Below are 27,492 nucleotides of genomic sequence, written 5' to 3' on the forward strand. Positions count from 1 at the left end.
TTCCCAGACTTCTGATACAAAGTAAAGCTCTGCATTAATTAGCTGGAGCTAAATTTGCTGTGTTCCCCACTGTGTGGGCTTGTGCAGTGTTTCCACAGCAGTCAGGAAGTGGAGGGACTGCCTTCACCCCTGTCACATAACTGGACTGACAGATGAACACAGACAGAAACCCTGGAGGCTCATTACCCAGGAGGCCTAAGCATCACTTTTCTTCTTCTTCTTTCTGCCTACCACTGAGGTGACTCTCTGTGCCGCAGCACCACACTGAGCTGTGATGTAGTGAAGCGAGGTTTGAACTGAAGCAAAGTTCTTGAAATTCACACTGAACTTATAAAATTAAATTGCAATTTCAGTTACTCACATTCAGTGTGTCTGCACTTGAGAAACCAGGTTACCCAGAGCTAACATTGAGAAAATATATACAGAACATGCATGATAAAGCTAGTTACTATAAATCCCTCATCTGTGGTTCTTTGTTGTAACTATATTAGCAATGAGAAACGAGCACAAACTGTGATTGAATTTTAAGAATAGTCAAATGTTTAGTGGTGGAAACCGACTTATTTAGACTTTTAGAGCATGCTTTGTGATCGTTTTGGTTTTAGTTGAACTCTGAATGGAATTACTCTCACCGCATTCATAGTTTTGTTTTTGGCTACAGTAGGCAGCTGTTTTCTGTGAAAAAGCTCTGAAAACCCAGTGTGTACACTACCTGCTTAGCACCACACATCAGCAACACAAAGTAAGAAACTAGCTGGTAATACACAGCAGAGCATTTGGTGGCGTATTTGGTATATATAGTTGAATATTTCACTCACCTTTGCCAGGTAGCCAGAAACATGACTCTGCTGAATAAGTAAATAGGCAACTGTTTGTTCGCCATATCAAATTAAAACATGTTAATATGTTAGTTTTGTGTTCACAGCTTGCTTTTGCTGCCCACAAGTGGCAAAAGAAACCGCTATTGCAGGTGTAAGTGCATGAAAACACTCACTGACAGCCGGTGGTTGCCAAAGGAACAGAAAATGCATTGATATACTGGAAAGGGATATCATTTAAGAATGACAATAAAATTAATTTATCTTGACAGCAATATGTCTGCTAAGAGAAGCTCAATCTAGTCAGCTCCCACTGTTGAGCCAGACAATACATTTCCAAAAGCTTAACTTGAAAGCAGAAAAAGAGAAAAAAAAAATGGAGATGAAAACGAGAGACAGAAATAATAACCGAGACAGAGACAGAAAAGATAATAACTGGTAAAAATGGATTCCTAACTGACACGGCTGAGAGGACTCACGATATAGAGACATTCAGCTTGGCAGTGTAGAAACACTTTCACTAAAACTTGTTCATCTCGAGCCAACAGGATGAAAAAGAGAAAACGGGGAAAACAACCTTGTGAAGTAGGAGCTTCTGGTGACAGTGAAAAGGCTATTTGCATTAAATACCTTCGGCTGTGTGTATCTGTGAGACCTGCGGCTTTTAATATCGGCCTTGTGTGATGGGACAAAGCTTCAGAATGATTGAGTAAGACACTGACAGTGGGGGAAGTTATCATTTGTCAGTCAACAATCCCCAAGAGATCACAGAGGCCAATTCATGGTGCAGAGGGTACTGAGACACACTTGCAGCCACTCACACACATGCATTCACACAAACCCATCGTGCCTGTTATGGCAAGTCATTTATCAAAGTTGATTTAGTTTTATTTTGTTATTTTAACTCTGAGCGATAAGCTGAACATGTGGATTAGAAGTGAAAAACAGGAGGAGGAGAAATGATAAAAAAAAGCTATTAACTGTGTAGAAGTGGAAGTCAGGGACACCTACCCTCTGCTCCTGTGTGGCTACAAAAGTCTGAAAGCCGGGAGCCACGCCGAAGCCCAGCTCGTGAACAAATGGGGGCTCCGCCTGGCTGTGGATCTGTACCCGCACACCTGCCTCGAAGGCTGTATCCTCTGGAAAGGAAGACAGATGGAAAGACCTAGTTAGATGATTTGATTGAAAAAAACAACTTAAATGTGTTTGGCTTTTTGACTGGTTCAGGTAAAATGCTCAGGGAACAGAGTAGCTAGAAAAAAGACAAACAGATGCTTCTTCAGAGAAAACAAATTTCCTGTTCGAAACATCTAGCAAATTTGGCTCTTTTGACTTAAAGTCATGAGGTTTTAGGATTCTTTATTACAACACAAACTCTCAAAGACATGCGGTCCCATTTGTCTTGACATCAAACACAGGTAAGAGCAGAAGGCTCCGTGCTGACTCAATAGATGAAAGGACCTTTATCCTGCTATTCAGAGCACTCGTATGCACGACTTAACACACACACACACACACACACACACACACACACACACACACACACACATTCATGGGCAAGGATGAAGAGAGCCATAATATTTATGGGAAAAGAGAGAGCGGCCTTTGCAGAAATCGATAATGTTCTCTCTCCATGTCTTCACTTTCTCCCGGACATTCAATCAAGGCTTTCTCCTGCCAGACGATCAGCCAGACACCTCAAGGTGCTCTGCAACCAACAGACATCTGAGCCTTTCAGCATGGCCAGCCTCACAAATCCACACAAACACATAGCAGTATCACCCTACTATAATACACCCATCAATCAAGCATCTGCAGTGACTGATAAGGTGACAGCTTGGATACATTCACATTAAAGAATAGATGAAGGGATCAAAAATGTGTGTGTGTGTGTGTGTGTGTGTGTGTGTGTGTGTGTGTGTGTGTGTGTGTGTGTGTGTGTGTGTGTGTGTGTGTGTGTGTGTGTGTGTGTGTGTGTAAAAGAGTATGAAAGAAACATTGGGTGTTTAAGAGAGATAATCAGTCTGTTTTTTTGTTTGTGTGTGTGTGTGTGTGTGTGTGTGTGTGTGTGTGTGTGTGTGTGTGTGTGTGTGTGTGTGTGTGTGCATCAGAATAGAGAAGCAAGTGCATTAAATGCACAGGCTGATGACAGACTGCTGACTGTGTTCATATGTGAGCGGGGAGTGTAGTATAGTATAAATAGAGTATCATGTCCCGTGTAAAGAAGGTCTTTTACCAACAATTACTGGAATTGTTGGGTCTTTGTAAATTATAGTGTATTATTAGAATGTGGTTGGTAAATTGTCTTGAGATAACTCTTGTTATGATTTGATACTATCAATAAAATTGAACTGAATTGAATTACTTGTATGTGGCTGACAAGTGTTTTGTCCTTTATGTCTCATTCTACTCTGTCCAGTGGTGAGACTTGTCCTTTATGTGTTCGCTGTACCATTAAGAAGCTATTAGATCTAGGTCCCTTTTGCCGTCAGAGATTTCTAAAGCGCAGTCCGCTCTGACACTAGCTGGGTTTATCACTGCAGTACGAATCATTCTTAGACACCGGAAAAGCCAAGTAAGGCCTAGTTTTATAGACTGGCTGAAGTTAATGACGGACACAGCCTCATTTGAAGATCTTATTGCAAGACTGAATGATCGTAGGGGTAAATTCTACCAGGTCTGGTCTCATTTCCTGCATTTTATTCAATTTGAACTGACTAGTGCCCCATAATTAATATTATTATCAAGCCCAATTCGATCTCAGCCAACACCCCCATATTATTGTTATTTTTTGCTTTTTTCTTCCTATTTTATTGATTATTTAGGTGTGTTTTAATTGTGAATTTTTGTTGCCCAGATTGCTGTATAGTGTTTTTTAAGGGCTGTTACATGTTGTTAAATGTGGTGTGTTTTTCACATGGAAAAACAATAAAAACTTGAATTACAAAAACAAGCTATTAGATCCATGTGTATTTAGGACACAGTTTAATTGAATTGGCATCATTTAATGTACGCAAAGGAAAAGGCAAATGCAGCACAACATTTTTCCAAGGCAGAATACTGTATATGGGCAAAAGTATGTGGACGCCTGAACAATTCGCCCATATGTGAGTACTGAACATATAACAATAAACATATGTAACAGCCACCACTCTTCTGGTTTCATTACCAGTTTTCGAGCTAAATTCAAGCCATAAACCAGTAGAAGGCTGCATTTACATAGCCTCAGGCGCTCTGGGATTTTCTGTAGGGTTGTGCAGCGGTGTGGGAGTGTCACCTAAATGGACCATTTGTGTGACGTCCTATTTTCGTCAGAGTGTTTTTATGATCTTGACAATTCCTACCACACTTTAAGGCAGCTTCATTTGACGGAGTAAAAGAAGAGACAGAGGGACTGTACTTTGTGCTGGAGCTTGTTTCAGGAAACATCCGCTGTTACAGAAACTCCTGAGCAGTTTGGTGTTGGGTGTTTTGTTTTTTACACTTCTTTTTTGCAGCGATACACGGCAGGGATGTTTACAATACGGGACTCTCACACCGCCTTAAAACGGACAGGCCAGATCGCTCGTTCAGTATCCCCCTGAGGTCCCCACCGCCACAGCCTAAACCCACTACCACATTCAAATGAATAGGAAGACTGGTGTTTTTTCCAGACCACCTGATCTAATCTGAATGTAGCTTAAACATGACAATTTGGTCCTACTTTAGAAATGCAGACTAAACCCGTCAAGTAGTTCAAACAAACATAAACTAGACAAAATTGGTTTTAATCAGATTTAATGATTAAACTGGCCATTTATTTATGGAATTTATGGAATTGAATGCAAATAGCTTGCCAGAGTGCATAAAAAACGCCATCAAAATAGAGCTTGTTCATCAAGTCAAAGTGCCAGGGGAGGATCCCCCAGACCCCCTGACAGAGCTCCAGGCTAAGCCCCGAATGTCCTTAATTCCTAGAAACGCCCCTCCGTACACCTGACCTGAAAATAAAGAAAGATGAGTTATGGGCTTTTTAATGTTTATTAATTTTATCTGATACATATTATTCTTTAATTCACTGGCCTCCTGTCATTTTGCACAAGTGGCCCCCGGGCAAAGCAAATTGAGTATCTCTGGTCCAGAATATATTTGTATGAAACATCATTAAATATTTTCTTAATTACAACCAAGGGTCGCAACCAAAACTGTCTCATTTGTCATTGTATGACTTCATCTGATCATTTGAGTAGAGTTTTCCCATATTTTAGTTATTGTTAATGTGGCATGTAGTTGTTGGACTAATGCTCCATTAGCAGCGATAGCATTTTACATAATTAGCCACTATTGTCCAAAAACAATCAGAAACACATAAAAGAGCCATACTGTTGCACTGGGTGACAAATGCCTTCATTACAACGGACAGTAAACAGTATAAACAATTGCATCCCTGAGCGGCCTGCACAGTGACATCTGCGCAACATGAAAATATAGGCACTAAATAGACTGGCTGTTCATTGTGATAAAGAAATATGTCATCCAGTGTGACTCTTTAGTGTGTTTTAATGGTATTTGTACAACAATCGAGTTCTATAGCAAAGTGGAATAAGCTATCAGGCTGTGACTGCATATGCTTAGGAACATATATTAATTGTAGGTCTAATTATCTTTTCAAGTTATGTGTTGATAATAATAAAAACAAATAACAACTTTGTTATTTAACTAAACATGTTCGTGTATAGGCAGACATCTAATAAGATGCCATTTTCTGTAGTTACATTGTTGCTAAGCATGGCTTTGTTGCTCTTGGTAAACAATTAGCATCACTAATATGGTGATTGTAACACAAAAATATCTTTTAAGATATATATTATTCAGTTGTTGTGTGTTGAACATTTGTCAAACTAAGTGCCTACTGTAACACAAACATCCATGATAATATATTGGATGGATATAGTATATATATTGGACTTGATGTAATACAATGAAATACTGAGAACAGACTTAACATGAGCATTTTCTCAGTGTCAATATTTGATGAATTTAAAAAAACTTTTTGCTTCCATCAATTCAGGGGACATTCAAGATGAGACATCCACAACGATGATGTGAAAATAAACCTTTAAACAATTTTCTGAAAATGTCATGGTCATGTTATTTATACTCTGAACAACATGACATAACACAGGAAAAAGAATAGGCATCAAAAGACCAAACAACTGAGGTACAGCACAGGTCACAGGAGATTCCATGGTGATTTTTAACGAGTGATTTAAACTAGTTTGTACAATTTGTCTTCCGCCCACATTGGAAGGCAAAACTGTGGCAGCACGGTGGCTCAGTGGTTAGCACTTCTGCCTCACAGCAAGAAGGTTCTCGGTTCGAACCCAGGTCGTCCCGGGCCTTTCTGTGTGGACTTTACATGTTCTCCCCGTGCTTGCGTGGGTTTCCTCCGGGTGCTCACCATAAAAGACATGCATGCAACTAGGACTACAGTTGAAAATTAGCTGACTGGCTAACACTGGCGCATTTACAGAAATGTTCATTAATGTGCATTGCAAATCTTCTTCATCTTCAATAGCCGTTCTGCACGGCCACAATCAAAGGCGGGGTGGAAAGCTGGCTTATCGAGAGGGGGAGAGAGACACAATAATGATTTACATGTAGGGATATTAAAGAAAGCTTGAGAGAGAAGTTCAAATGTTTGTTGGATTGTTACAGAAAAAGTAGGACACAGCACCCACATCAGGAGGTTTCAGGCACTGTTCTACAATCCAACAAGCACTTCATTTGGTGCACACTGACCCTTTAAGACATGCACTGCTACTAGTTTCCACCATGGCTGCTCATTATTTCATGTCGTATCATGCTGTGTCTGTCTGTTTGGGTCAACCACATTTCGGATTTGGTCTAAAAATCCTTGAGTCCATTTCTGACTGTTCTCAGATCTATTATGGATAGGACTTCCTTCTTTGAAAATTAATTTATGCATGTCAGTAGGTTTTTTGGGGTCTGTTTTGATCAGGACACATGAGACACTGGATATTTAAAAGAAATAAAGCCATGGGTGAAATTCCCACTAGGACTTCAAATGTCTTTTTTTGTCTGACAATAAGTAAAAAGAGCTAATAGAATTAGAGCTAATACATTACCAAAAAAAGAAGTCTGTTGTATGATTGTTAGAAATTCAAAAAATGCATAATACCGACAGATCATTATATCAAAAGTTCCTAAAAACTCCTCTCTGATGCAATATTGTATCTTGCCTTTGATGGGTTTATATTTTTTATGTTGTCTGTGACCCCCTAACCGAAGACAACTTTCTATCATTATGTAATAGAGAATAAAGATTTTTGAATCTTGAATTCTGATATTTACAGGAAATAACCTGCTCAGAATGAATCAAAATCACTTGTTTTATAAAAAAGTCCTGCAGTTTCCTGAGTCTACTATTTGGGTTAGTTCTACAGTTAATTGTTACCCATTGAATATAATATGAAATATCCACCCTGTATATTTTGCTCGTTATTTCAATTTAAAAAGTCTTGTCTCCTCGTTCGTCCACTTATATCTGTCTTTGTTGACACCTGCTATGTCTGCAAAGAAAGCAGAAATACGTGGATGAAATAAACTAAAACTTCTTCTTCTTCTTTGTTTTATGGCGGGTAGCAACCATAAAATTACCTAAAACGTAATCACAATTCATTATTTATTCGGCAAATAACGTTTCCATCAGTGTTTATCACATAAGCCGAAATCCGATGAGATCGAACATACAAACGTTAAGTTGATATGTAATTTTATCAAATTTGACTGTTTCCATAAGGCATTTTTCATTCATGTGTGGATGGAAACAGGGCTACTGTCTGGTGCACTAAAAGAAGGACAGCTTGAAGTTTCCAAGAAGCAAAACACACACACACACACACACACACACACACAGGAGACTGCACAGACACAAACATCACACTGACCAAAGACGCTTCTCAGAGTGCTTTTCACCAACGCTTTGATTTAATAACTGCAGACACAAAGAGTGCGGAGGCACAGCAAGATTTTAGCACTGCACTCAAATGCTTGTCGGGCCTTACTTGCCTGTTTGCCACACCAAATGGGAGCCAAGAGCTAAGATTATGGATGGCACATTGACAGAAAACAGGAAAAAGAGGGAGACTGACAGATTGGTTATAAAATACAAAGCAAACTGAGCAAAGGGGAGACATTATAGAATTTGATGTAGCATGCCTCTTTCTAATTTCTCATCTAAGACAGAAGATTAAACAGAATTCAATAAATCAACAATTCTTTGCATATCTCTCACATCCTCCATCACTTCATCAATGCTATAAAAATAGACATAGTGGGTGCCCTGGTTGCTTAGAAACTCTGAAATGTCAGATTTTCTGTACATGAGTACCGATTTGATCTAAAATAAACTGTGATGTGTATGATTTAAAAAAAAAGATGTTAGTCTTTGACATAAGAAGAAATGGAAGTTGAATGTCATCACAGTTTCAGGGCTGTGATGTGTTTGAAGAGCTATTCTCTACAGTGCAAACATTTTGTAATTCCGCTGCATAAGGAAAACATGTGGTGGGTGCTGAGTGTGTAAACAGACCTCTTTGATCAAGACTGCTTGAGAAATCTCCACTGCTGCAACTTTAGATTTCTTTAAAAAAAAAAGGTTCATGTGTAGCAGGAGTTGAACATATTATTCAAACTCCCCCCCCCCAAAAAAAAAGATTTGAACGTCTGTGTGCTCAAGTTCATAGATGCAAAAATGTATTTAGTTCCTAGTAGAGTGTGCATGTGGTGGGAAGTATATCTAATTCATTTGAAGTTACAATTCTAGGTGTTTCTGAAATTAGCGATCATAAAAACAAGAAGCTTGTTGACATGTTTTCGCAGAGAAGCAGCAGGTATCCATATAACAATAAAGCCGAAGCTAAAAACTGAAATACAACTTGTGGGCAAACAATAGTCTGATTTAGAGTCCTAATCACTCAGATTGATTTGTGTAATTATTTAAGGTCTACTTGAGAACGCCTTCTTTCTAGACAGCCACAGTATATGGATGGAAATAGCAGACAGACACATCCAATCCATTTATTATTCTTATCACTGAGTGGTTCAGTCAGCAACACAGTGAGGAGAAAACTAGGTATCCAGGCAACAGGCCATCTGTTTTCTCCCACCACTTAAACTTATATCAGTCTTCACCACATGAGACATCTTTTTTTTTCATGTTTGTCCATCATGATGAAGTGACAAGGAGTATGATGGCTGCCCTGTAGCTCCCTGGACAGAGCAGTGTGGTAATAGAACCCAAGTGACCGACTGCTGGCCTCTGGATGATGGACAATAAGAAAAGCCACAGGAGGGGAGAAGGTGTGGGGATTGGATTGAAAAAGGATCATTTGTGGAAGGTGATAGGGGAGGAGTCCCAATGTAGTGTGTGCCCATTATGTCTGCACAGCTTAGGGACCTAGTTCAGTTGAGGAGACACTGCGCTCCCTGCTGAGGCTGACTCAGCTCATCTGGGCTAATTAAACCACACAGGGATAAACAAGGGCACTGGAAACTGCAGCCTGCTGGTAGAGGGAGCTCTGTATGCTGTCAGGGTGGTGGTCGGAGTACAGTCTGTTCAAACAGAAATAAAACCAAGAAGAGTTCAGGACAGGGGGCTGAGGGACTTGCAGTCCATAGAAGAACATGAGGAGGATTGACAGGATGCTGACTTTTTGATGATGGATCTTCTTAAAGTTGAGCCTAGAGTAAATACGGTCCATCTGCTGGGCTGCTCGTAGCTTGGCTAGCTGCACTGGGAACTCCCTCGCCTGCCCTTCCACTGGTTAAGACGTGAGCCGGCCATTCAATGAGCTTCACTGTGGAATTACTAAGGCAGCAAGCATCCCTAAATCACTCAATCTCAGCCACTAACAAGAGCTCTAATTCACATAAATCAGTATGGGGGTTAATGTAAAGCTGCACTACTTTGTAATAAAGATTATCAACAAATGCGAGGCAAATGACTCTGCAGTAGACACTGCTACTGCACTATTTTTCAGCTCCAGCTCCGATTGTCAAGAATGGAAACAGGATACCCGGGTGGACAAGTTCATTTTCGGTTTGATTTAGAATTTAATAGGAGTATCTGTGTTCATATCTTTCCGTGGAGTGATTTCATCTGGGGGACATTGAATAATCTCAGTGTTAATTATGGCTATAATAAATAATGATGGCCCAAAGGCTCAGTGTGGGACACAACTGGGGAGATTAAGATACTTTATTCACTTTTAGGACTATGAGGTCTATAATCTGTAATTTGTTTTTCTTTCCCATTGCATGACAAAATAGTAAAAATAGAGGAAAAGACAGATTGAAGGCAAAACAATGAGAGACCACTGTATTATTATATATATTATGTGACATAACATGATAAGCAAAAGCTCAAATCTCATTTATAACAACACAGTTTTTGTGGGAATGACAAAAGAAGGCTTGAGTACAAACATGCTAGCCTGGAGGTAAGCAAATGTTCAACAAGAGGAAGGAATGACTCATATGTCGATAACTCTAAAGTCTCCCAGCTCTGTTTGGGTCCACTCAACATACCGGATGCAATCCACCAACATTAAGTGCACATGTAAAAGTCACTCAATGTAACAACAAATTAGTGGTGGAGGGATACATAATCTAGAGAAATAATTCAAGTAGATAGGGAGCAAGAGATGTGGTATTCTTGACTTCATGAGCAGAAATTTTCTAGAAGTTGTATTCACTTTTGCTGCTTAACCTGGTCTTGTTTCTAACCTGACTTAAACCACATGTTGAAAATATGACTTCATGAGTTGCATTTGAAAGCAGCATAAGATAAGCAAAAAAGAGACGAGCAAAGATGAGGAGCCTTTAGACTGGTTCATTTTTGAGTTAAGGAAAAAGGTAGGGACATGTGAGGTGTAGATGGTGCAGTGGATATGACACTTTGGTGTGGGAGACCTGTGTTCGATTCCCACTGTGATACCTTAACCAATGTGTCCCTGAGCAAGACACTTAAACCCTAGTTGCTCCACAGGCGTGCGACCTCTGATATATAGCAATTGTAAGTTGCTTTGGATAAAAAGCGTCAGCTAAATGACATGTAATGTGAAGTTAATGTTTTAACTCTGATCTGTTCCAAGTAAGCAGGTCAGGTGAGCAAGGTGGTCATGCCTACCTGTGTCCCCCCACACTGGCAGGTACTCGTCCTGCTGGATGTCCAACATGATCTCCAGACCGTTTCCCGTCCCTCCCTTCATGGTGGTGCGGAGCGTCTTCCCCTCCTCTGCAGCGTTAAACATGTAGCACTTCCCATACCTGGTGAACACCTGAGAGGAAACGCAGAGCGAGAGAGAGAGAGAGAGAGAGAGAGAGAACTGATGTGATGACTCTGTAACCCTTATACACAGGCACACTGCAAAGATAACATTGCAGAAGATACACTTGCTAAATTATACATTGATGGAGCCAATTTACTACCCTTAGCCAAGCGCAATTTAGAATCAAATTCACTTGCATGATGATAAGCTACAATATGTGTTTTCGCATTATGAGGTTTAAAGAGTTTTATGTGACACTTTCAATCTAAATAACACTCCAACAGCCAAACATTATCCATCTGGTTCCTCTTTTTGTATTTATCCATTTTAGCTTGGCAGTTTTCACTCCATTTGCACTCCCTGGATTCATAAGCTTATGAAATTTTCACTGCAAGTCTAAGCTAGGCATGCCATATACTGATATATTTTTTCAGGTTACTTAAAAAGGCCATTATTTTGAATGTGAATATATAGAATATCACAAATGTCTGTATATAAATAGATAGATGGATGAGAGTGTAAGTGTTACAAGGTTGCAAGGCCTTAGTGATGTCAACAAGTTTACTAAAAAAAATTTTAAAACACAAAAGCACATTTGAATAGATTTTGTCACCCTTCTTGTTTTTGTTTTTCTTATTTCCTTTTGGGATCGATATGATTTGAGTTTTTTGCGGCAACAGCATCCATCATGCTTTGGGTGATTGGGCTTGGGGTAAACTAAAAGTGGCATGTTGTCATGCAGTGTAACCATGGATGTACAAATATTAATGTAAAATGTCCACATTTCATGACTTAGAAAATCTATGGCAAAATCTACTGTTTTTTTATTTTTTATTTTTTTACAATTTCTAAGCAGATTAATGGACATTCACCGACAGTGCTTATATCACTAGTAAGAGTAAGTTACACTCATTGCTGTAGTATGTGTATGATGTATGTGCATTCTGTGTTTTAATGAGTTATGACTCAGAAAAGTAGAGATGCTAATTTGCATAATTTGAAGTCAAAGGGTTGAAGTGTGGTCACAAGGCTACATGTGTTATTGGGAAGTGTGTATCTGTGAAGGACATCTCTGGCCATGCAGTCTGCCAGAGAAGCACTCTCTTTCATTCTCACATTATCTACCTTTCTTTTTGAAGGAGCCTTCAGTTTTTTTAAATTGCGCCCAGCTCTTATGAGTAAAGCCAAGCAACTGTAGCCCACAGAAGCAAGCAGCAATTCAAAAAAATGACAATTTCACATGTAATCGCTTAAAAGCATAAAAGCACCTTGCCATTACCAGCCCCTACTTCAACAGGGCTTCAGCAAATACAACAGAAACTCCTCCTTCTCCATGTGTGTGTGTGTAAATAAGACAATGACACCCTCCTATTAGAGATATGGTATGTGGTAAATGATTTCTTCATTCACTAGTGTCTCTCTGGACCACCAGCACATCACTAAGAGCCACCAAATGGTTGTGAGGCATTTATGAATAATACATTGAGTTAAAATAACAGCCTGCAGCTTATCTGAGAAGTATTAGCAAACAGGTATATATGACTGTAGTTGTGAGGTCTCCACTCATGAATAGTGATCACCATGACAACCATCCACTTCAATCACAGCAATGTCTGATTGAGAGGAAGTGACTTATGGGAAGAATTTAATAGACCAAGAGCACAGATGCCCTCAGGACCCGTAAGCAAAATTAAAATTTAAACATCGTTGCGGTGTACTCATATGACTTACAGATTCCAGTCTATGACACACTGTATGTCCTGACTGTACACTGTCTCATAGTGTTCACTGGTAGAGGACATATGTTTTTTACAATGGTTGTGAAGCAGTGTTGTAATTTACTTTACTATACTTAACTTAGACTTTGACCCGGTATTAACATGCAGTCGGTATCAGAATAATTTATCTGAATGAGGAAAAGTACGTGTTGATGCAAATATGCAAATGTAATGTATGCAGAAAGCGTTGCAATTGGACTATGATTGGATTGGATCTAAAAGAAATGTGCCAGCAAGTTGGCAGGCCCCCTAACTCAGCCTCATCCTGCTATCTGAAGCTGTCCAACAAAAAGCTGCAGACGAGCTCTTCTGCAAAGAAACAAAAAGGAGAGCCCATACAGCAGCATTGTTTATCCAAGCTGCTTACAGTATAAGTAACGTTAGCCAAGTTGGCAAGGCTACCGAAAAGTAATTCATTGGCCATCTCCGTCTATCATGGGCCCCTTGACTTGCACATTGCTTCAGTGTTTTTAAAAAGGTCAACCAGCTCCACCCGCCTAGTTTGCATATCGAGATAAGATCACAATTCGGGCAGAACTTAATATAAGCTGGAATGCAAAGGCATGTGATTACATGTCATTATCCACATAGCATCCAGATGCAGTCAGTGGCTTTCCTCCATTTCCCAGAATGACTTTCAAAAACCTGCAAAGAATAATGCAGCAGAAGTCCATTAAATAGAAAAGAAATATAAATGCCAGCCATGTCATGACAGCCATGGTCTGTTATTCAAGAATAATTAATTAAAATGCAATTCAATGGATATAGTTATATATATGTCCAATATATCCAACGATATGGCATATATTTCCATGCCAAAACCACATTCCTGACAGTGTCCTGGCTGTGCGTCTTTTCTTTCATTGTTGTGTGTCAGGTGCACTGCACATGCACAAATTGTTGCACTTTAAAAAAAACTGAATTTTAGAGCAAATAAAACCCACTTAGAGAGTGCAGACCTCCGCTAAGGCCATGCCAAAAGTGAAAAATTATTTGTATCCTCTCCGTGATTTTGATTTACCCTGAAATGTAATGGGTACTTCCTTGGCCCTGGCTATACTCAGTAGCTAGTAATTTTTTGATAATAGCGCTGCCAAAACAAACTGAACCAAAAACATAATCTCCTTGGCTGAAGTAATAAAATAATCCCTACATACAATATGTAACTTTCTGCTGCTAGGGGTCTCTCAACCAAAACAATGGATGGTAAACACAGACTTTTGATGACGTTGGGAAATTGCATGGAATTATGGGAGCTGTAGTTTTTAGTGTTACACACCATCGCTGATTAGAATGCATCTGTTCACGGATGAGTTTACCCATTCAAGGTTATTCACGTTACGTTTAGTTACATCAAAATGCGAAGGGGGGAGAAATTGGGCAGGGAGGAGATTTTCGGCACGGACACCGATAGCGCTAACGGAGACATAGCTAACATTATGGATGGCCGCTGTTGTGACACGGGTGCTGGGTCTGATCTGTTTCTCAACGCTTCATTAAACTGCCGTTAGCGTCATAAGCACCAGGAACTGGAGTTAAGTGCTGGTCGTGTGGATTGCTGTAATGAAAGTGAGTGGCTGCTAGCTGACTAGGGGCTAATGGTAACTAGCTAGCTATAGCCTATGTCCCGGGGCTGTCTTCAGCTGTCATCCTGACTGAGTCTCGCCTGGGGAGTGAGGCAGACAGACCGGGGTGTGCTAGCTGGCTAAATTAGCATTAGATTAATCGTCTAGCTATACAGCTAATGTTAACGTTACTAGTGAACTTATTCGTGGGTTAGCCCAGTGCTGTTAACCGTGGTCAAAACAATCATACTAAAAATAACTTTATGAGCGCGTTGAACAATGTAGTAACCTCATAATGTTACCCACCAAGCATTAGCATTAACGTTAGCTACTTGTCAACCAGCACATTGTCATAACGTTAAGCTGGATTGATATTGAAATGTATCAATAAATAAGGTTTCTGTTGTATTACTGTGTAAAAAACTGGCATGTAATTAATCACAAAATTATGCTGTGTGGCGAGTATTTCTTTCTGTGACATTGTATGATTTACAATTACTCCTGAACGTATCATCTGGGTGCCAGTGTTCTGACGGAAGTTACGAGTAACTAGAGGGTGAAAGGTTATATGACGCCACTGACAGGCTACTAAAGGAAACGACCCGTGTCTGAAAATAAAAGTTTGAAATTTGGTGGAAACATTTGGGATAGTGTAAGAACACAACTCATAAAAATATATAACATAGGTATGGTCGTTTTTAGACATTGTAATGCAGAAATGTTACATATTGTACCTTTAAGTAATGTATTTTTAAATACAGTGAGTGTATTCAGAATACCACCAATTTAAACTATAACTGTAACGGAATATAGTATTTTAAATACATAAGTTACTTGTATTTCCTTACTACCCAACCCTGGTAACCAACGAACGCTCACCTGGTGTAAACATGGGAATATTTCCCCTTCCATCCCACATGATTTTAGGACAAGGTTCGACTTGTTCAAACCAGCTGTTTGTCTTTTATGTAGACGGAGAGAGAAATACAGAGTATGGAAGGCTACTGTTAGCGGAGGTTATTGTTAATCTCTGCTTCACCTGCACCAAATGTTCTCCCTTGATTGTTCAGGATTAGTTAAATTGGAGCGTTTTCTCACATTTCTTCAATTCTGAGGGACTGAAACAGACAAAAATTATTTACCACGGATGTTATATATTGCTGCAAAAGACAAAACAATGGAAGGGCAAGTGCACTGCCAATAGTTGTTTTCTTCAGTGCAGGAGTATTTTAAGATAGATTTTTCATTTCATGCTCCTCCTCCTTTATTGACACTGGCCTTCTCATGGATGGTTTACTGACATGATTGATCGACTATCTAATGCCATACTGCCACAGAGGCGGTGCTGATCGGAAGAATATGAAGTACCACATTACAAGTTCATTCACCTCTGCAAAACAGAGGCGCTCCCGACAGATATGTAACTGCACAAAATAAATGGCGCACTGGGAGCTGCCAGAGCGTAGTGAGGGGGACAGCGGATAAATATTCACGACACCATCACTCCTCGTTTGTAGGTACAATATGTGGCTGTTTTCTTCTTCTTCTTCACATAGGCCCCTTAATGAAAACATTTTCTCATGATGTCTCAGATGAACTTCATTTATGCAGCTCGATAGATCGAAAGTGTTCCATTTAACTCTTGCTGGCTAACTGCTTTAAGACTGTAGCATTAAGCGTAATTACCCAACAGTCATTTGCTATTCTTTTTGTGTGTGACAAAAGCACAGATTGGACATAATATTCCTACACTTTTTTCTTTTCTAAGCCATTGATTCCCAGGTGTCTACTGTCAAAATCTCTCTCACCCCTGCCTTTCTTATATAGGAAAAAATTCCCCCTTTCACTCCTTTTCTCAAGACTGATGATGTTTGACAGACAGGACCAGGGCCAGGTCAACATCCCATTAGACCTCAGCCAGACACAAAGACTCCTCCTTAGCCACTAGATGACAAAGACACTAACACAACCTTGACAGTGGAGTTCTGTTATTTTGCAAATCCTCACCCGCTGACTCTGTCTCTGACCCCCTTCTCTTTTCACTTCCCTCCTGATATGTCGACCCAGGTAGAGCTGTCAGATGGGAGAAGGTAATGAGTTCTCAGACCTGTCCAGAAATGCAGAATAGCTCAGGAAACTCTACTCTGCCTGAAAAATGTATAATGGTGAAAAGACTTACAGTATCAATTCTCATTTTACAAATACATTGCAGTGGTGAAAAGGTGAATAGATAATATTGACTGTCACTGTCTGTGTTAGTAAGTTTGTCCCAGTTATCATCTCTGTCAATAGAGTAAAACAATGCCTGTAACAAACAAGGCCATGATAACCTGCACTACTGGCTCTAGATCAATGCCAGTGAGCCAATACAGATTTCCATTTGGTGTCCATATAACTTCCTTTAATATAAGGCGTAACCTCTGCTTCCTTTTTAAAAATAGTTAACAAATTACAGAACACAAAACAGCAAAGAAACCCCATTTCCTAACCCCTCCAATTTAAACCCAATTGAGAAAAATTCAATGCTGGATATTTTATAGCATTTGGAAGGCACTTAAATGAGATTGCATGTTGATACTCAGTGTAATCAAAACTAGTTACAGGGAATAATTTCACTTTTTCCCAACTCACCTTATATCCTGAAATAACAACGTAAGCGTTTAGTAAGGGAGTTACCAGGGTCTGTTAAGTACAAAATGATATCATCCACTAGAAGATTGATTTTATGATTTGTCATCAATTAATAAACTTGGCCAAGACTTTAAACAAATACGGTTTACTTGTGTAAACAACTGCTGAAATTACTATGTGTAATGTCAATGGTCTCTCTTGTAGTGGCAAACCCACAAAGAATTATCACCCTACTCTGCAGCTTCTCTAAGCTGGGGAGTGTTTTAGCATCTTTTAGCTCTATTTTGGTTTCACAGCTCGTAACTTTACCGTTTTGGTTTTCTTTTACCAAGCCATCTAATACTGTATCTGAAGTCCCGAAATTCAGCCTTGGTGCAGAATTACAGCCACTAGAGCCAGTCGCAGAATGAGCTTTCCTTAGTATGTGCCATTTCTGTGTCTGTAGCTATTGAGGAGGAGAGGGGGGGGACCCCATGACCTCATAAGGAGCAAGATTACAGATCGACCCATCTGAGCTTTCATTTTCTCAAAGGCAGACAGGATACCCAGAGCTTGGTGTACACCTATCGCCATTTCTAGCCACTGGGGGACCATAGGCAGGCTGGGGGAACGCATATTAATGTTAAAAAACCTCATAAAGTGAAATTTTCATGCCATGGGACCTTTAAGAACCAGATATTTTCCTCAGAAGATGATGAAATGATAAAGACCAAAACCAAATTAAAAAGGAGAATGAAAATTGGACTTGCATTCATCAGGTGGCAAGAAATACAACTCCATGAATGCTAATGTTGCACCGTGTCTGCTGGATGTGCCAGTAGGCAACTGCTTACACATTGGCACAAACCTATGACGTGATCATTTATAAATGCAGGTGTTACAGTTTGTTTTGCTGCCACCAAATGGCCAAAAGAGAAAAAACAAAGTTTCATGCCTTGTATAAAAAAATAACAAAACAATTAAATCCAGTTAGGATTGACTTTTAATTAAGTCAGGTTTCTGTATAAAATATCAGAGAAGTCAAACTCAGTTGCAGCCAATATCACATTAGTTTCCCACCTATCCAAGCCAGAGGTCTGAGAGCTGAGCAGCAAGCGAGGGCAGACGCAGTTATGCTGCCAATTAAAATGCCTTTTGACCAACATAACACGTCTCATTAGTATTCACAGCTGCAAGTGTGAATGTTTGGAAGTGCGTAGCTGCAAACATGCCATGACCTTGCCTGTTTACCATGTAGAGCCTCCCACAGAGTAGAAGTCAGAATTGACATGGCCATTAGCGTATATTCCTGTCATGTTGAAAGGTCAGATGTTTGCACCAACCGCCCACAAACATGCTCCTGGGTAATGCAAAGAATTGGAAATATATGTTTGCAAACACTATACTCATGAAGTGCAATAGTTCAAATTGCTGTATCTCTATATAACTGACCTTGTCTGAAGTAGCTACTAAGCTCTTCATGTTGGACTCTCACAGACCCCTATATTCTGAATTCATCTTGCTTTCTTGCATACAATCCTATTTCTTATCACTGCTTTGCAAATGGCTTGCTGACATGATGCCAAAAAAACTGGCAACTTATTGCTCCAGAGATGGGATGCTTGTTTTAATTTTTATTTTATGCTCCCACTCCCACTGCCCCCTTCTTTATCTTCTTCTTTCCATGTACTGTCCAAGCCATCAAAGTACCCTGAAGAGGATCACCATATTTATAAATCCTACATTTAATGTTACTGACACAGCAAAGCCTCATCTACCACAAAAAGGAGCTCTGCCATGTGTGCCATGTTGGCTGCTGTTCAAACATCGTTTTCATTATTTGAGCTGATTAATTATTTGAGCTGATTCGGTGATGCCATGCCAATTTCTGTAAAAAATCGATAAAGGGATGGACCAGATGATGAGTACTTTGCATTTGTAATATTACCGCCTGTTTGAGATTAGACGTAGCTTCCTGAGGAGGTACTGCATGCTGACTTTGCTATTACTTTCTGTCAGTTGTTTCAATTCCTTTCCACAAAGCTACAGGAAGAGGCACTGACATCCAAATTCATTTTCTGCTTGATCACATCCCTCTTGTATTTTCCACTTCAGAATAAGCAGGTAATAAGATGATACCTCATCCCATTTGCTTTGCTGGCAGGCGGGACATAAAGTGAAAAGCACTGAAAAGTAAATGGAAATGTTAAACCGTTAAACAGTCAGCCAGTTTCATCAGTTCTCATGAAGCGCCTCCAAGTTTCAAGGTTACACCGCTTTCGCGTGAGCTGTCTATTGTGATCTGTTGTTATTGTTTGACGAATCAATATCCATTATGGGAGAATTTTGCAGGCATTTTATGATAAAAAAAACAAAAGCAGAAAGGGAGCCTGAGGGTTAGCAGAGAAAGGGAAGAGAGAGGCCAGTTATGCTCATGGCTTACTAAGAGAAGAAGAGAGGAGTAAAGTTTATGAAAAAGGTCTTTGAGTTGCAAGGTGTGCACTTTCTCCGCTGCCGAGAAGTGGTTGCACTGCTGTGGGGATAAATAATGCAGAGGGCTGCTGCGTTAGCGACAGGGTTGGCATGGAGTACAGGAAAGTAGAGGTTTAAGCACACACAGAGACACACATCCAACTGCCTCACTCATCGTTACGGCTTTTTGCACGCCACTCAACTAACTGCGTGCCAATCTAGCTTCTCGTGCAACTTATACACCCTCACATCCCAAACATATTTCATGTCACATTAAACAAATTCCGCCATTTATGTGATGTGTTGAGAGTTTTGTGGAACGTATTTATCATTGCATCCTAATATGCGTTAACCATGGCAGTCAATAATATTTTATTTTACAGGACAGCACATAAGTGAGGCAGGGCTGCGATAGGACACAAAGGATTGCAGCCACTGCTGCCAGCGGGATATTTATGTGCTCGCAGAGGAGGCAAAAGGGAGGTTGAAAGATATGCATGAATAAGTACAAAGAGAGCAAGAGAGATAAACTTGAGTGGAGGGAAACAGTAAAACTAATGGAAAATCAAAAGACAAACACCACTCAGTAAAAAAGTGAACTAAATTCCTGTATCTGAACTCTGACCAGGGTTATTGTCTACAACGTGGATTGTGTCTTAAAGCTTAATGGAGTTTACACTGAGGGTTATAACAAGACAAAGATGCTTTCAACTTTGCTGGGAGGACCTGCTTGATTACCATGCTGTTTCTGGATGGGTGCTTGTTCTGTTCGGCAATGCCTTCCGGTCTGATTTTCTGTCTGATTCACCAGCATCATCAAACTCATCACAAAACATCAAGCCTGGCTGTCTGAGTGAAAATATGTCTACAAACACCTCTACAACAACTTATTGCTATGATATGTCTTTCAGTGTTATGGAAATGACTGGAGGGTCAGTTCTACGGTCACACAGGGGGACAGGTCTGACTTGTTATTAATAGGGATACACTCCAAATTCTCTCCAAATACCAATCAACTCAGCACACCTGCCAGACACCAAGTACCAGTGCCCTATTTCAAATCAGTGTAGAGTTCATCAATACCCAATCCACTTTACATAAACATCAGCGCCGAATACTGATCTGGATATTAGATCGGTGCATTCCTTGTTATTAGCCACTGATAAAACACAGCAGGGAGATGACAAGAGAGCAGTGGAGTTAAAATACTGAGTTCTATTTCGTATAGGCTTTGCCCTCTAAGAGCTGTCGCTATTGGGTTTAACCCTTGCGCATGCGCAGTCGTGAAGATTTCTTTCACGCCCTTCTGCCCTGCACGGGCATCTCTTACGTCCGCAGTTACTGTATATTACAGCTGCGAGACTATTTTTCTTCAGCGACAAGCAGTTTGAAGACTTCGAAAAAGAGCGGTGTCCGCCTGTGTACCGATTGACAGACCGGCTACATCCTGCCGCCAGATCTCCACCGGAGCTGCATGGTGTGTCTCAGCCCCTTTCGCCGGGCTGGCACCCTGCCGGCTGCCAGCAGTTCTGCGCCTGCTTCCCGAAGGAAGAACTGAAGTGGCAGGTGATGGCAGCTGGGCGGACAGTCAGGTAAGGTAAGGATACCACCAGCGGCGACACCCAGACATCCTGGAAGGGGATCTCTTTGGCAGGCAAGAGTCTGCTGACTTGGATCCCAGCCAGCACCGGCTCTCCCTCCTCCCCATTGGGAGAACTGGAGCTCGAAACAGAAGAGGATTACGGAGTCCCGCCACTGCGGCTGTCTCCGTCACAGAAGACACATCTGACGGGCTCCCTGCCCACCGCTAAGGTTTATGTTCTCGACCTGTGAGAATGCTGAGTAGCATTCTCTGAACCTGGGAGACGGAGGTCACCAGTGTCCCGCTATGCACCGTTCACCAGGGTCCAAAGTGATACGGAAACGGAGTTCCCAGCGGTCCTGCCACTGAGGCACAGCCTGGCCTCCATCCTGCTTCCAAAGGACACTTTTTGCCTGCACAGGTCACAACTCCCAGCCAATAGCAGACGTGTGCTCTTTGACGGTCCCATTGTCCCTGGTGGCTATAGGTAGTGGAGGGGAGGCGGAAACACACCTCCTGGAGAGCGGCGCCTCAGCCCTCCTCCGCCTGCGGCGGTATCCCCCGCCAAACATCTACAGACGCGGCCATAAGGCCCTGCTAGGCGGGCACCCACCTAGTCCAATCAGCTCCTGAGCCGACTCGCAAACAGCGGCGTCCGTGGCATGTCTCACTCTTGCTTAGAGTTGGAAACATAACGGCCACACAGTTTCTCCTTAAGAGCAGTTTCAATTCAATTAAATTTTATTTATAGTATCAAATCATAGCAAGAGTTATCTCGAGACACTTTACAGATAGAGTAGGTCTAGACCACACTCTATAATTTACCCCAACAATTCCAGTAATTCCCTCAAGAGCAAGCATTAGCAGTGGCTATTGCGACAGTGGCGAGGAAAAACTCCCTTTTAGAAGAAACCTCGGCAGACCCAGACTCTTGGTAGGCGGTGTCGGACGGTGCCGGTTGGGGGTGTGATGAACAGTGACAATAATAGTCATAATAAAGATAATGGAACAGTGACTGCAATGGTAATCATAGTAGTTCATGTCATAGCAGGGCACAGCAGGACGTTATGGGATGTGGCACAGCAGAGCATGGGTGGACGCAGTGGACGCGGCAGGACGCAGCAGGACGCAGCCGGACATTGCAGGGAATCGCAGAGCGTAGCAGGGTGTAGCAGGTCCACAGCGACAGCTGCACCCAAGACCCAGATCTTGGTGCCACCCTAATCCAAGGCAATATTCTGGGCGAAAAGTGATACATAAGGACTCCGGGGAGTGAACTCCCCAGAGCTAGGTTAGTAACAAGCATTTCTGGGACAAGGATGCACACAAAACGAAGGACTCTCAGTCAGTCCGCTTTTGTCCCTTCTGAGCATCTTGCAGCCACTGAGACACAGGTTCCCCTCACACACACAGACATGCTCGCCGCCACGCTCACATGCAGTAATGCAGGCGAAGCCCTGTCACACTGTGTCAGAATGAACAGGAGCAGACACCCACTCAAAGTGCGTGTTGATAGCCTACTCAGTTTATTACGCGGATTGGTGAGAGTCCTCAGTCCCCCTGCTTAGCCGGCCTTGTTTTCAGTACTCTGATCCGAATACACATTTCGGTTGCTGACCCCACCGTGCATCCCCAGCATATATCGGGCAGCAGCCGCACTTTCGACTCTGCCTACCATGGCTTGTGAGAAACAAACAAATTGCTTCACACAGCAGCGGGGAGGGCACGATACTCACTGCTATGTAAACAGGCAACACACAAACATGCGCATTCCCGCTCTCGAAACGCTGTGCTGTGTGGAAAAGCATGTTACCCATGATGAACACATGGATGTTGAAGCTAATCACAAATGGATATACACTTCAATTTGCCAGCCCTCCCCGGTTCTTACCGGTGTGGTAAAAACTATCATGCTATCTCAAGTTCAGATTACGGCTCTGACGTCAGAGCTGGCGGAGCTGGACCTCTCTTTGTTCAACCTGTGCATCCTGGAGCAACCGTTCCACATGTTGACTGCCGTACATGCGTCTCGGGTGTGTGCACCTGGAGATTGGTTCCATCGACCTGAAACACTTTTCTCTGAGTCTGTCAGGTAGAAGTGTCTACTGTATATTAACAGACAACATGACAGCGGCGGGTACACACAGCCCAGCTATTAGAAATAGCCAGGAGCCTGATGCTGTGGTCACACCATAGACTGTTAATATTAATGGACTATGGACTATATAGTGGCTTTTGATGCGATTGCCAGTGAAAGTGTGTAACGTAACGTGGCTCCTCCCTCACTCTTCCCCCTCGTCTAAAATTGTCACATCCGCAACCAGGATGGCTGTGCCCGTAATGACAAATTCGACAACAGATAGCAGATCTCCACAAACCAATGGGTGACGTCACACGTGCTCTGTCCATTAATATTAACAGTCTATGGGTCACACAGACACCTGATCTTAATGAGAATGGTGTACACTCCGGATTTACTAAAACCGCGCAGCAGACCTGACGCGGGGGTCCCTCTCACGCAGGGGTCCCTCTCACAACGAACGGAAACTAAATCCCACTCTTGTTCAGATGCTGTGGAACAGGTTGGAAGGGCGAAAGTGGATCTGTTCGCATCACGAGAGAATGCACAGTGCGCACTGTGGTTCTCTTTGAAGGCGCGAGACTGGTCTCGTTTTTCCCCCTTCCCCCCTGGCTCCTCGTCTCCTGGTTCACATTCAGAAAGAGAGCCATTCTAGTGGCACTATAACACACAAGCGCACCCTGGTTACCGACTCTTGTACAATATCTGGCGGGGACATCATGACAGCTGCAATATGGCACAGGGACGCACTGTCGCAGCTGGACTGTGCGATCTCCCACCCCGCAGTGATAAGCGAGGGATAAACCCAATAGAAACAGCTCTTAGAGGGCTATGCCTATACTCATAGAATCTGGAGTTACAATACGTAACTATTGTTGTACCACATTGGAAAATAATCCCAAAGTAGTAAATTGTTTGTTTGACTCTGCAACTACTTGAAACCATGCCAACCACCCTTTTTGCCATTAATTGAAACCTGAACTGTCTATATCAAGAGAAGAGCAAGTCAAAGCTACAACCACCTTTGGGTTCGAAGGAGGTCATCACATGACAAGGAGTGACACAGAGTCCAGTCCTAGAGCTACTGGTGAGTCAAACCTGTCCCCCAAGGCAAAGGAAGCAGAAGTCACTCATAAGGGAAAACAGGAACATCCTCACATCAAAATTGCAACACGCATGGCTAAGCCCTCAGGTTACTGGGCACCTTAGGTAGAAGGTATGCCTCTCGTTTTTCAAATTCCCTACAGTAGCTTGTGTACGTGATGTATCTTGTTTAATCCACCTTATACATTCACAGAGATGCAAAAACAACAATTTGTGGTTTCAGAGGAAGGTAGATGTGGAAATTCATTCTTTCTTCAGTACTTTGTACTGTGCAGAGTGTCCAGCTATAGTGCAGGTGGCCAGATACAAGGTTAAGTACACACTTGCTCTGTTGTACTCTGTGGCACAATGGTACCGAACCTGGCAACCTCACCATGATGACAAGACTTCTGGATGCTGTGAAGTCATTTGGGCTGTGGTTCACCAAGAAATAGTTCTAACGTATGACTCTTACTGTTTATATTCGGATTAAGAAGCAAAAGAAAGCAAATGAGCATATTTCCCAAAATGTCTTAAATGTCTATAAACCCCAACATTACCTCTAGTTTAAAAATATTCCCTAAGGTGTCAACCTTCTGTCTTTTCAATATTCTACAGCAGACAATAAAGTTTTGCTCAAAACGTTTCCAAGGCAGTATGTCTCAAACAGAAACGTTACATTAAAACCTAGTACTCAGTGCCACTATATTCCTCTCCTTATTATAGTGTGTACTCCTCAAGGTCCTCCGGTTGCCTCAGAAAGACATCAAATAAAAGAGAAGTTACTTTGGGTTGAACATCTTGTACTCCCTGAATAATAATTGTATTGCTATCCTTCTCCTTCTGCAGGTGCAGGACATTTTAAATATTAAAATGACATATTCTCTCTCTAGCTCTCCATCTCTACCGGCACGTCAGTCATGTCAGTGTGCAGAAGGCGTCCACATATAGCTACGAACTACCAGTTGTCACCCCTGACTCATCAATCACATCACACACTCCCAGTCATTATTTTTAATAAGTCACCTCTCGCTGATGGCCGGTGGGCTCTATTTTACCTGTCACAGTCTAGCTGTCTCTACTGGAGCTGATGCAAGGCTGAGTAATGAGCCAGGGGTAGGGGACCTGTGGCACCCTATAATTACCAACAGGAAACCAACTCAGCTGACTGCATAAAATGTCTCGTCTTCCTCATAATGGTATGTGGAGAGGATGGTGTGTCTAATGCACTGCAAAGATTAAAGCCATTGTCAGCCATGACCTTCTTTTCCAATAGGCCTTCTTGAAGATGGAAGAGACCTTCTGACCTTTCATCTCAGAACATAGGCTTTCCTGGTTTGTATCTTTTCTTCAACAAACACTATTGATATAAAGACCTCGCAACATGGTGGAGTTTCCTCACACCCTGATATGATCAATACCAGCAGCAAAGCTCCATTAATCTCCAACGATGCTTGCAGTTGAGTTTCCAAATAAAGACAAAAAGATCGAAAACAAAATAACCATTAACTCATCCAACTGCGGCTACGGTCACATGTGCTCTACAACCAGAGACACATTGTTTAATGGATACACAATTTACGTCCAGTGGCAATGTTCAGTACCAATGTGGGAAGTCCAGAGTGTCATACTGGAGTTTGTGACCAGTCACAATTTTTTTTAGCAACGTGGGTCTATGGCAATATTGGTCAGTCGGTCCACCACATTGGTCCAGACTTTAAAAACTATTAAATGGATAGCAATGGAATTGTATTGTATATGTAATTGAGGACATTCATGGTGCCCAGAGAATAAATCCTAATACTTTTGGTGATCTTTCTCTAGAATCGCTAGAAGGTTGGCATTTGTAGTTTTAAATGAGATTTCTATGAAATGGATGGATTGCTATGAAATGTGGCACAGACATTCACGTTTCACCCTTAAGATAAACTGTATTAACTTTGGTGAGTTTTTATCTAGTATTTTAGTAGCCTTTAGATATTCCATATTTTTATATACATTTGCAGTCGTGCTCCTGGCTCCATATGCATCCTTGTAAAAGGGAAACCAGTATAGTGGATGGCACCAAAATGTATTAAGTCTGCCCACAACAGCAATAACCCAGTGTCACGTTTATCTACTGTATGAGTCAACCTTTTCTATTGTATGAGAAGCCTATAGGTTGCTTCTCTTATCTCTAAGCTTAGAAGGTGGTATTTTTATTGGGGGACAAAAAATACAAAAACAGTGGGCCAAAAGATGATAAAAAAAGTCTTTGTAGAAGAAGTAACTCTTCATTTATTGGTTTCCTCCTCGTGTAAGTGTGGACTCACTCATGAATTAACGATTTTGGCTTAGTTCCCCTGAAAATGAGGAAGAATAACCCTGGGATAATAACGCACTGTAATATACTGACCTGACAGCAGCTTGCTGCCATGCTAGAGCAGCATTTCATATCTGCTGTACAGCATAGCCACTGGTCCATTAAATAACACAGACAGAAATTACATAACCACTGATCACCGAGATTGCTAATGATTTTGGAGCTTCAATTTAAAAGATTTTGAATGTGTATGACAGTAATCAAGAGAGAGAATGCAAGAGTGTGTGTATCAGCAAATATGGCTTTTGTTTATTGCCAGTCAAGAAAAGAACGCACAGAAATAACGGATTAGCCAAATAAGATGCAAATTACCATATCAGTTTTCAGTAAGTTTACTTCTCTGGTGATTTTTGGCCTTTTGTTTTAGTCATATTAACAAACAGGAAAAGGAGGGTACAACATTGTGCAGTAGTGGGCTGATCAGAGCACCAGGAGTGGGAGGATTCGAGATACTGTTTAATGCCTGCTATTGTGTGAAACTATAATTACTACTACATGAGCAAAAATAATCAACTGCATGCCACCACCATCTTTTTGCAAGTTAGCAACCGAGCAATTGGGTGTATCCCCAAAGACACTTAATCAGCATGTGAATTAACGCGGGTACACACAGCCCGGCTGTCTGGAGCCAAGACGAAAATCTCGAAATATGAGACTGCAGAGTTAATCACAACTTTGAGTTTATTTTGTGATAAATACAAATACAAGATTTGTATCACAGCATTACAGTCTGACAACAACAGCAGTGAGCAAAAGCCAGCAGGCAAGTGTTATTTACATAAACTTCTGGTGTACTTACAAACTTTCC

The 27,492-nt window shown here is 41.4% G+C and overlaps 1 protein-coding gene across 3 annotated transcripts in view; it reads right to left on the reverse strand.

Annotated features, from left to right (window-relative positions):
- asic2 (acid-sensing (proton-gated) ion channel 2) overlaps nucleotides 1–27,492 on the reverse strand; it is a 414,417-nt gene that overhangs the window by 17,526 nt on the left and 369,399 nt on the right. For all 3 annotated transcript variants that reach the window (XM_039824458.1, XM_039824457.1, XM_039824456.1), the window contains 2 exons: nucleotides 11,011–11,161; nucleotides 1,830–1,957 (listed from right to left, as the gene is read on the reverse strand). In XM_039824458.1, coding sequence (XP_039680392.1) covers nucleotides 1,830–1,957; nucleotides 11,011–11,161 — 279 coding nt within the window. The remainder of the gene's footprint in view (nucleotides 1–1,829; nucleotides 1,958–11,010; nucleotides 11,162–27,492) is intronic.

The sequence above is a fragment of the Perca fluviatilis genome, chromosome 15, assembly GCF_010015445.1.
Source record: "Perca fluviatilis chromosome 15, GENO_Pfluv_1.0, whole genome shotgun sequence".
Classification (NCBI taxonomy): domain Eukaryota; kingdom Metazoa; phylum Chordata; class Actinopteri; order Perciformes; family Percidae; genus Perca; species Perca fluviatilis.